Source organism: Phlebotomus papatasi, chromosome 1 (assembly GCF_024763615.1).
Source record: "Phlebotomus papatasi isolate M1 chromosome 1, Ppap_2.1, whole genome shotgun sequence".
In the NCBI taxonomy this organism is placed as follows: Eukaryota; Metazoa; Arthropoda; class Insecta; order Diptera; family Psychodidae; genus Phlebotomus; species Phlebotomus papatasi.
Window position 1 is genome coordinate 30,297,512 of NC_077222.1, and position 11,791 is coordinate 30,309,302.

At 31.0% G+C, this 11,791-nt stretch overlaps 1 protein-coding gene across 17 annotated transcripts in view; it reads left to right on the plus strand.

Annotated features, from left to right (window-relative positions):
• Window positions 1–11,470, plus strand: part of LOC129799618 (GATA-binding factor C) — a 118,610-nt gene extending 107,140 nt beyond the window's left edge. For 9 of the 17 annotated variants that reach the window (XM_055843655.1, XM_055843665.1, XM_055843661.1 and 6 more), the window contains 3 exons: window positions 9,160–9,358; window positions 9,443–9,633; window positions 9,703–11,470. In XM_055843655.1, coding sequence (XP_055699630.1) covers window positions 9,160–9,358; window positions 9,443–9,633; window positions 9,703–9,729 — 417 coding nt within the window. In that variant the 3' untranslated portion in view covers window positions 9,730–11,470. Of the gene's footprint in view, window positions 1–9,159; window positions 9,359–9,421; window positions 9,634–9,702 lie in introns of all 17 variants that reach the window. The other 8 variants (XM_055843653.1, XM_055843663.1, XM_055843654.1 and 5 more) reach the window with 1 other exon arrangement.
• Window positions 11,471–11,791: the final 321 nt, after the last annotated feature.

The window sequence follows — 11,791 nt, forward strand, 5'->3', positions numbered from 1 at the left end:
TTAGATAAATTATCCAGTCCAATTAACTACCTATAATGGCTGAAAAATTTTGACTAAGGATTTAGTATTAAGAATGATCAATCAGGTCCTAAAAAACCAGTAAAACTGCTTCCTATTTACGATTTTGAGGGATTCGAAAATTGAGTTAAACTTCAAGTATCAGGACCGTTTACTTAGAACGTTTTCTCCGATCTCTCTTTACTCCGTTTTATCGCATCTCTTGGGGAATAAGATTTTCCCTTATTATTATTATTAATAATAATAATAATAATAATGTTCGCACAACATTCCATAGAGGAACTAGGCCCTCCCACAAGGGGAGTTCGGGACATCCATTATTATTTTTTCTTATACAGAAAAATTCCTGGTGACCTAAAGGGAATTCGAACCTGGGACACTTGCATCATAGAGCGAGTGCTCTACCATTTGACCCATTGTGTGCCCATTATTAACCCATTATTAAGGAGTATATCAAATTTCATTAGACAAATGACATATTGGATTCTAAAAAAGCAATAAAATTGGTTATTATTTAGGATTTTGTGACGTTCGGAAACTGGCCTAAGCCTAAAGTCTGCTTTTGGTCTAAAGACCGCTTTACTAATTGATTGAAAGATTTGCGTTTTTTTCCGGATTCGAGTTAAATATGAAAATCAAACCTAGAACCACTACATGACCAAGATCAGTCCAGCTTGAACTCCTAAAGAAACAACAATTATCATTACAATCCTTCAAAAGGCCGATTACAAAAGATTAAGAAGTCTTCATATTATAAGACAGTTATTCTCCTTCTTGGACTATTTCACAAATTCAGAATGATTTGAAATTTTAGAACTTATGCACAAATTATACTGAGTGAGATGATTAGGGACACAACAGACCGTATAGCTTAAGAGCATTATATCAGAAGATCTAGTCTAAAATAAGCATTACGGTGCTGGATTTCAAAAATAGTTGCTCGCACCAGAGAGAAATGAATCAAGGTTAAGATTTGCCAATGATAAGAATATTATTTCGAGATGAAGATTTTGAATTTATTCCAATTTTTGTCTTAGTGCAGTGAAATATAATAAATTTTACTGCAAATGTATGTTGCATGTATGTGGATTTTTCTTGGAAAATTCCTCTTCAGCTCAATGCAGTATTACCCTAATTAATGATGGTGGAATCTGCAATTACTCCCAATTGAGCTTTTCAACAAGTCCTCATGGTACATTCTTCAGGCAATATTTGTCTCATAATTTTTTTTTCTTCGCAAAAAAAAAACATTTAAAACATTGTCATGATTGTATGACACTCTGTCAATTTATACAATATTCACTGCGATCATTATGGGGACTGTGTGTGGGTACGAATAATCAGGCAATTAATTTACAATTAAATTGACATTTTACAAAAGTAGAACAAATTTTTACTGCTGTCTTATTTAATTCCTCACACATTAATGTCCGCCACTATCTTTGTCTACTGTCTTGAATTATTGCTTAATTATATGTTTTGAACCTTTTCAAATTATGCCAGTGTATTTTTCTTTAAGTAAACTCAGTATCACAAGGAATATGATTCACATATAGTCACAAAAATCCTCTACATCAGGTCGTAGGACAATGCGATAATACCTCCTTGACAATTATATTGTAACAATAAATAACCACTTATATCTTATAAAAGATATTTTTTTTTCGACTCTATCCCTCCCTCATTTCATCAAAAAGAAGAAAAAATCCATTTTGCACATTGTGTAGAAAATAAGTATACTTCGGTTGACACAATTCGAGCAGTCGGAAGTTTTTCTTTTGGGCATTATTGTCACAAGACAGGAGAAAAGCATAGGCATAGGGCTGGGGAGGTACGCATAGAAATTAAATAAAATCACTCAAGGACCTACCACTTAAACATATAATCACATTCACTCCAAAGGGGCCTTTTTTATTTCCACCGATTGTCGGCAATTTCTGCACCACATACCCTATATCCTCATCCACTAATCGTATCGCTTACTTACACTATTCACGATACATTGTATTCCGGCAGATTGAACACCAAGGGGCGCACATTTGGGTTGTTTGCGAAAAAAAAAGAAATTGATACCTTTTTGGTTCACAAGGACCCTTAGGTCTCTTTTGGTCCTTCTTCACATCTTTCTGTTTGGATTTAGAGTATCAATTGCATGAGAGATTTGTGAAGGAATTTCCTAAGATCTATGGATTTTTGTTTTACTTTCACTACCGATTTTTGGAAAAATTTTCATCATCCGGATTAGATTAACTTTTGAGGGAGTTGTTCAATTTTTCCAGTGTACATAGAGGAGACTGGGGCAAAACTTGTCAAAACGCATATTTAATTCTTTCATGAGCTCTGAGAAAACTAAAACGTTTTATAATGAGCATATTCTTATAGGAAATTTACTGCTCTACAACTTTGCAGAAGACTATTTTCCTCTATCTCGAAAAAAATGTGATTTTCGAATCATTTTCTAAAAGTCGATTTTGTGGAGATTCTCAAAATTGCTGGAGCAAATTTTGTCAGTCTGGATAATTTGTGACGTTTTACTCTCGCAAACGTTAAAAATATCAAATAGGTATATTTTTATAGGAAATTTGTTACTCTAGCGTACAGTAATATAATTTGGAATTAGTGTTACAAGTTGGACAATTCACCGGTACAAGTTGGACATGGTTTTTTTCTTGATAAATACAGTACAAAATTTGTTTTTAAGCACAAGGAACAAAAATATAAAACTAAAGCATTAAAAATATACAAATAAAAATGAAGTACTAAATTTATCAAGACAAAACGCCCTGTCCAAATTGTACCATTGTCCATCTTGTACCACTTTACCCTACAACTTTGTCGACGATAATTTTTCTCTATCTTAACGATAACTGTGCTTAAATTGAGCTAATCAGTATTGATATTTTCTGTAAGCCAAATATTCCAAAAATATGGCTCAAAATTTCATTATATTTTATTTTAAATAATCCTTCCTCGAATTCCTTGAAACTTTGTAAGAATAAGAAGGTTCATGAAGGCTATCTATAATAAAAATTTCAAGCGTCAGTCTCTTTTATTTTAGAAAATAGTGAATATTGAAATTTTCGTTTTGAAAAATTTTGCCCCAGTCTCCCCTACCTCTTTCAAATTAAAGGACTTCAGCTTGTAAAGAAAAACTACTACTCATGAGCTCTAACGCTGAAATGTATTTCAATCCTGTATAATTTCCAAACCGTAGGATGGCACGCCCCTAAATATCTGGATTAACCTTATACGTCTTATACGTTTTCCTTTAAATACATTATCAAGCTTGACTTTAAAATATTACCAAGTTTGAATCTGTTTGAACGACTTTATCCTCGGTCCACTGCCAGAGGTGTATCAAGCCTAATAAAAAGTGAAGCTATTTTTCGCTTTTCGTTGTAAAAATTTTGCAGATACTGCACTGAGACTTAATCAAATTTACTCGTAGTTCTTGTTTATTTCGGCGAACATTTATGGAATGTATTTTTAGATAGCTTTTAATGAACAATTTCGAAATATATAACCTATATAACAGACTGATAAGTCAATTGTCTTTAGAAAAAAAAACTTGCCAAATTCTTCAGTGACTCTATGCAAAAACGTATGGAAAAATGAAATGTCGAGAAGCCCCTGTCCACTGCCAATTTAAGAATAGGGGTGAACCTCCGAGGTCTTCGAAATTTCGCTAAAATTTGAAATCTTACATGGGCTTCAGACTTAAATTTAATTTGAATGACTTAACATCAGTAATGTCTTTATAGCCGAAATTTCTGGGAAAAATTTTTGATTAGGATTGTTCATCAGGGGAAACTGATCTACCAGGTTTTGAAGAGTCATTTTAATTGCTTTTTGTTTTGGATTTAAAAATGTTCCAGAACTAGGTTAAACTTCTAGTCTGGAGAGAGTATTACCCCATGATTATTTATAGCAACTGTATTATTATGCTTTTATATTTTCCTGTATTTCAAGAAGATTTCAAGAACTGCAAGTTCTTCTTGCAAGCAGTAAAGAACCAAGTGCAAAAAAGTGCAAACATCTATTAAAAATGTATTTTAAATAGTCAAAGATAGAAAAAAATTCCCATGAAAAGTTTAAAATCAAAGAGAAATTAATAATATTTCGCATATTGTCATTTTACAGTTTAGTTTGGAGCTGTTTTGTGTTCCACTTCAAATTCCAAAGAAAACTTACATTTTAAAAATTTATAGATCTTAATCGAAGGATATGAATCAGACTATGAAGACCGATTAAAATCATAAAAATAAATTTAATAGAATTGTAAAATAATACATTCATTTGGCAATTCAATATCAATTCAACTCAGACATGTTTTGAATCCTAATCTCTAATTCATTTCCAACTTGATTTTTAAAATTAGATAAATTAATCGACCTTGAAAAAGAAATGTGCATCTGCAATATCCGCAATACCTATAAAAATGTATCGAAAAATTAAATTTTATAGGGATTAGAAACTAGTCAAAAACATGTTAAGATCAAAAGTTGAATAATTTATTAATCGATTTTCAGAAAGGTCCTTCTTAAATGTTAAGTCGAAATCCAGAGAGGTTTAACATTTTAGTCCTCGAATACGGATCCTCGAAAGTGTTTCTAGATAGTGGGAGTCATAAAAGAAGTGCTCTTTCTCTTCTGAGAGTTCAATGAGTAAAAATAACAAAAAGAATGAATAGTGAAACAAATGTTATTGTATTTGCAAAATCAACTGACAAACACGTACAATTTCCATCAAAACGGCCATCCCTTGTTGAAAGCATATGGGTTTCTAAATTCCAATCCTAAAACATCTTATAAGAAAACGATAAATCACTTTGATCTCTCTCTCTACAAGATGATTTTGCGAAATATGAAACATGTAATTAAAATGCTTGGTCCATGTTCACACTCCATGTATAAAATACTTTCATGATGAACATAGTGTTATAAATGAGTTTGTTTTGTGGCACAAATACCAATTATAGACCGATTTGATACATGTTTGAAAAATGCATAATTGTTACTAGTGCTATTCGGTTTATTCAATGGCAAAAGAACTTTTTATAATTAATTTTAGAAGTGGACAAAATGACCAAAAAACGTTACTCTGTGTAGAAGTTAATGAGAAGAAATGCAAAAAATACATTAATAACTGCGATATCCGTAACAATATAATTGCTATATATGCATGTGTTTTGGTAAAAAAATGAGCACTCTGCCCATTTTTTCTCTCTTTAACATTTATTACTTCTCCAGCAGAATATAAAGAATAAATTGTCGAATCATTTTGTACGCACATTAATCTGATAATGTCAGTGGATTCATCTCATTTAACCATCATCGCTCATCACCAGTTCACAGACTTTCATGTCATTTTTCTTTCTCTCTTGACTTTACCCACTAAGTTCGTGTATATCTGATTCGCCCTGCATTATAATCTCTTCTATCCCCCTAATCTGGGCCGAATGGTGTGGTACAAGTGGGATTTGAGGAGTAATCATGCCAGACATCAGTTACTGAAATTCTCGGTAAAGCCTCTCTCAAAAATTTTTGCATTGGTCTCAAGAGGAGGTCACCGCACGCGACACTCTGCGGAAGAAGAGGTCTCTGTCGTCGCTAAATCGAGCGGAACGATCCACGCGCACAACACACGGCTCTCGCGACTAGTGCCTAAACACACCTCGCTCTTTTCCAAACCAATTCATCTCTCACTCTTCGGTTCCTACAAAACACTCCATTCACATAAATCATTTTATGGAAAATATAAAAGATATTAAAAAAGACACAATTAGGCCCATAATAGAATCATCAGAACTTATTCGCAAGGGGCCAATAACTTGATTCTGGAAAAGGCGAATAGTGCAAAATTCAAAAATTTCAATTACAAAATTGTGAAATATCATATGGAATTTACGGAATCTAACACAAAGTGGTATCAGTAGAACCTGTAAAAAATATAGCAAAATTAAGAGTCTAAGCCAAAATTTATTATATTGCTTTTTCTTAGAATACGAGTATAATAAATATCGTTACACTAAGAAAAATAAACGAGTTACTCGAATTGATGTTAAATTAACTCTTTTTCGTTGTGATTTTCGATTAACTATATTTTAGAGTTAATTTTACTTCTATTTAGGGCTAATATTCAGAAGAGTTGTATCAACTTTTTCGTTCTAAAATTTACATGACAAAAGACTATAAATAACTCTTTTTAAGAGTTAATATAACTCGTATTAAGAGTTAAATAATTCTTTTATAGAATAAAAATAACTCTTTTTCAAATCTGAAAGTGGATAGATTTTTCAATTTTATGTTTTCTTTTATGTTATCATTTCCTTTTTTTTTTGTTCTTGATTTCAAGTTTCCCATATTCCGAGATATCACATATGATGCACTGCACATGTCTGCATTAAACACTGTTAGGAATATTTCTAATTGATGTTGCATATGAACTTTGTTACACGAAAATCTTCTTGACTGAAGTATATTTCTAAAACGAAAACATTTAAGCATATACTTCAGTCGAGATGAAATTTTACATGGAAAAGAGTAATAATTACATCGATATCCGACGAGATAATTCAACTCGCAATTAGAGTAATTTTAACTTTGTTTACTAAAATTTACAACGAAAAAAAGTAACATTTACATCGATATTCTTCGAGTTAATTCAACTCGGCCATAAAGTTGTTTCAACTCTACAGATTTTTCTTAGTGTAGTATACTATGAATATTTAGATATTTAAAAGAAATCAAAAAACATGTTTCTAAAAAGGTGGAAGAAGTGTTTTAAGAAAAAAAAAGAAAGTAAATTAAAATCTCGACCGTTTGGCATTCCGGGTATATATAATCTCAATAATTTTAATTTACTAACTAAATAAAAATAATATTTTATTAAAAACGAATAGTAATAATTTGGGATTAATTATGATAACGTATTTAAAACGGAATTTTTAAACTTTACCTTCCTCATTTTGTCTTTACTTACAAATTATACTTTATAACAAAAAATGAGAAAATAATAATTAAATTTCCAACTAAATTGCTCTGAAAGATAAAACGTTCTTAAAAGAATTTTAAAAAATATATACAGTTCAAAACAATTATAATATCTTGTGAAATTCCCTTCCTTATTAACTATTAATCATAGACATTTTTTAGAGCTTACGCTACATGTTATAGATACTTAATTCTAGATTTAAAATATCAAAAGTATTTTTAAAATACTTATTTAGTAAATTAAAAAGATATAAAAGAATTACACCTAAAGTCTTACTTATAAGTAATTTTTCAAAACTCTAAAATAACCAAGAAAACGTGTATATGGTATATATGCTATATATGACATAATTAGTAAAAATTACTAATTACGATCATTAAAATTATCAGCTTTTTCAGGATGCTAACCACGATCAATATATGTAATAAAATTTGTTAAATGAAATCATTAAATACGGTTAATTTTATCACTAAAAATCCTTAAATACACTCACTGAAAATATTATTAAATTAAATGATTAAAATAACCAATAAGTAAGGTTAGTTTAAATTTTACATAAAAAAAAGCCTTCCTTATACCTCTCACTCATCTTTCTTTTACCAGAAAGCATTAGTTGATATCAAAATGTCCATATATTTCCTCCGCAAGTGTATTGAAAACGTCTATACCACTCATTCGCACTCTTCATTTCAATCAAAATTCAATTTAAATTTGACTGTGAAAAACTAAAATGTATGTCCAATACGTTTGAGTGAAAATGGGACGAAAATTTTGATTTTATGAAATATTCATAACCGAAAATGTATGTGACATTACAATTCAATTCAGACATATAATTATGTTCGAAATTTTGTGTAATATATAATATATAAAATATTTCAATAAGAAAGAAATGTAAATTTGGGTTTTATGATACTTTTCTAATCTATAAAAGATTTATTTCACAAAAACAATTTTATATATCTCTGGCACACCTTTTAGATCAGGAAAATTTCATACAATCAAAATTCACAACCTTTTCTATTCCAAATGTTTCGCATTTGTTTATCCTACTCTTTGGTTCTTAAAATTTAATTTGTTGTGACGTTTAAAAAAGAAGATTGCGAAAAAGTGGGATAGACACATATGCAAAACATTTGAGAACGAAAAGGATGTGAATATCGATTTCAAGATAGTTATCGATAAAAGAGTTGTCCAGAGAGAATAAGTCACGGTTTTGGCGTCTTGAGCCTTTTTTATTTTTTACTTTTAACTCTAAATGCGAAATTATAGTAACGCGTTCTCTACATACTTAATGTGTTACTCCTGGCATATATACGACCTACGAAAGAACCTTTCCACAGATTTGTTCTGGAGATCTGACACCAATGCTAAGATGGCGATGGACACTTGTGGCCCTTTTTCATAATCCCACAAAATAAATAAATAAAAAATAATATTTTGTTAATAATTATGCCCAACGCACAATAACTTTTGTTTGGTAAACATGTTTTTGACATTTCAATGAGAGTGAGTGAGATCTAGATCTAGTCATCTCGCTCATTCTCGTAGGAAATTTTGAAAACATGTTTACAAACAAAAGTTATTGTGCGCTGGTCATTATGCCCAACGCACAATAAATTTAGTTTGTAAACATGTTTTCAAAATTTCGCATGAGAGAGAGCAAGATGACTGGATCTCGGTTTCATTCACTCTCATTGAAATGTCAAAAACATGTTTACAAAACAAAAGTTATTGTGCGTTGGACAATAAAAGTATCCGTATATTTAAGCTTATTGAAATAAATATTTTTATTAGTAAATTAGTAATATAGTCAGTAAATAAACCATTTTATTTCTTAAAAGAATCGAAATAGCCTAAAAAATATTTCACTTCGGTCATAAATAATACAAAATTAATCACAAATCACCTTAAATTGAACTTGCAAAGATATAAGTTCTTAATTCCTTTATTTTCTTTCAACAAAAAATATTTCTCTAATTTGAGTTTTACTTGTCAATTATCTTACTACTCAGTCTGGAGCAGCCTGATTTAAGCAAGGTTCCTCTTAAATGACAAACCCCTTGGTCTTTTCAGATGACACAAACCAGAAATGGTATTATAGAAAACCAGCTTTAAACAATATTAATCATTGCATTGTCTTTGCAGGTAAACCGGCCAATGACGATGAAGAAGGAGGGTATTCAGACGCGCAACCGTAAGTTGTCATCAAAGTCGAAAAAGAAGAAAGGTGGAGGCGGGTGTATCCCACTTGGTGGTCACTTGGGACTCGGTGGTGGTGTTGGTGACATCATGAAACCTTTGGATCCATCTAAAGCTTTCGCCGGTAGCTTTTCGGCATCAATGGGTAAGTTTTGAGCACCTTTGTGCATGGCTATGGGAGAATTCACTGACACAAACTTAACCCAAGGCTATCCATGTAATCCTGCAGGTCAACATGGCCATTTGTCCGGAGGACTGCATCCTGCCCATGCTCATATGCACAGTGGCTGGTATGCAAGTGGAATGGGAGCACTTGGTGCTTCTGGGAGTCTACAGGGTGGCTTCTCTACAACAGGAAGCCTTGGTGGTGGCGTAGTTCCACATTCACAATCCTATCATCTCGCTGGACTTGGCTCAATGGTAAGTCCCTTTTGTAGCCTTTAGTGAAGATTTAAGCAGCTTCTCATGCAAACTTTGTCCCTTGTATAGGGTTCATGGCGATCAGATTATACGTGATGGAGTGATAACAGCCTAAATAGTAATATCTTCACGTTTGGAGCATCATCAGCGTCATGTAGCAAATCACTACAAAAATATGAATCAAGTACAAATTACTGAATTTCCTTGCCTCTTCCTTCTATTTTTTTTTCTTCATTGCGGTGTTCTCATCTTTTTGCCGCTCGTGCGATGGGTTTTTAAGTTTTCAAAAAAGAAAGAAAAAAAAACAAAACAACAATAAATAAAAATTTCACCCTTGACTGCCAATTGAGGAATTTCTTGAATTTCCAAGCCAGTGGAGGAAATGTTGACAGAGACACCTTCAATGTTAAAAGATACAAAATTCTGTATCAGACGAAACATGTGGAATTGTGAAATATTATAGTTACGCAAAAATAAAACAGCAGCAAAACACTGACCATCCAGCCAACAAAACAATGAAAATGAAAGAGATAATGAAAAATTTACCCCCATTAATTTGAAATTCAAAGAGAACACCTTATAAATTATTAATGAAAAAATAAAATTTACACGCAGAAGGAGAAAAAACGGTATTATGTTTAAAAAAAAATAGTCAATTGTGGAATGATAAAAGATTCTTTGCAATGTACAATGTAAGAAACTTAATGAGATTTAAATTTTTGACAGAAACAAAATAGGTTCATTTATTTAAAAAGAAAAACTGTATGATTAGAATTTCTTTTCTTGTCATTTTTTCCCCAAGAAAAGTCCTGACTTTTAGATGGTTCTGTAGGAGAATGTGTGAATCCTATTCACATTTTTTTAATAAGGGTACAGTCTTGATAAAAAAAAAAACAATACAAAATACCTGTAACAATTTGTTCAAATCGTGCAATGCTCCCTCCCTAATTTAATTTTTACTAGTAATTATTTTCCTAGAAATTTAAAGAATTTTTGTAATTATTCAAAATACATACAACCATGATTGACATTGATATCCGCAGATGTTTTAATTAATCCAAACTATCCATAAATTATCAAATGAAATCACATGCATTTGATAAGAATAAAAAAATAGAACAAAAGAACACCAAAAGACACCACACTAAACCCATACATAGACAGACACTCATGTAAAATAAAATGATTCTAAATTGAATCACTTTCCATATAACAAAGATGCAAGCCATCACCAAGCAAAATTAAAAGAAAAAAAAACGTTGCATGGGCAAGATCGAACCGATAGCATTATGCGAAATTCCATACATATTTCGGCATTAAACTGCGATGTAACAATTCAACAAGAAAAAGAAAAACTCTTTGGAACCCTAATCTGTAAATATATAATCTACGCTAGTAATATATATGATGGATAAAAAAAAACAAAAATAAAAGAAAATAAACAAGAAGAAAAATCTTGCGATGTGCATATTATCGGAAAAGGAAAAAAAAAGAATACAAATTATTCTTCTTGTGACCTATAATTACATACAGAAAAAAAGTATATAAAGAAAACTTCAAAATAGAAATATTGAAAAGGATGCCATATTCATAAGTAGACTGTATAGAAAATTGTGTAAATAATTATGAAAGTAAATAGCAAAGAAACTTGTGTAAAAAAGGTGAATTATACATAATTTAAAAAATTGGAAACAAAACACTTCTTAATTTTATGTGAAGTGTACACTATAAAAAAAAACAACTAAATAGTGAACAAAAGTATAAATAAAATAATTAAAAATTGTCTTGATGTGTTGATAAATATTTCAAATAAAATATTATATAAATAATACAAAAATGCATTGTTTGTTTGTTTTTTTCAATCCACCTTAATTTAAAATTCGCCGAAATTATTGAACTCGTAACGTTTTTCAGCTACAAAACGGATAACAAACCATCCCAGCAATGCGTTATGACCGACCTCATGACTTAGAAGCTATACTCCAGGAGAGATTTCGCATTTTAGGGGAAGGTTTTCAAGTTTCGCACACACTCTGGCTTTGAACACTTTATGATTTTCCCACATTCCTTCAATGAATCTGACCTAGTGGTAATATGTTTTTTTAATAGTCTTAAGTCATACATTTCCTTGAAAAACTTTGGTTGGATTCATTTAAAA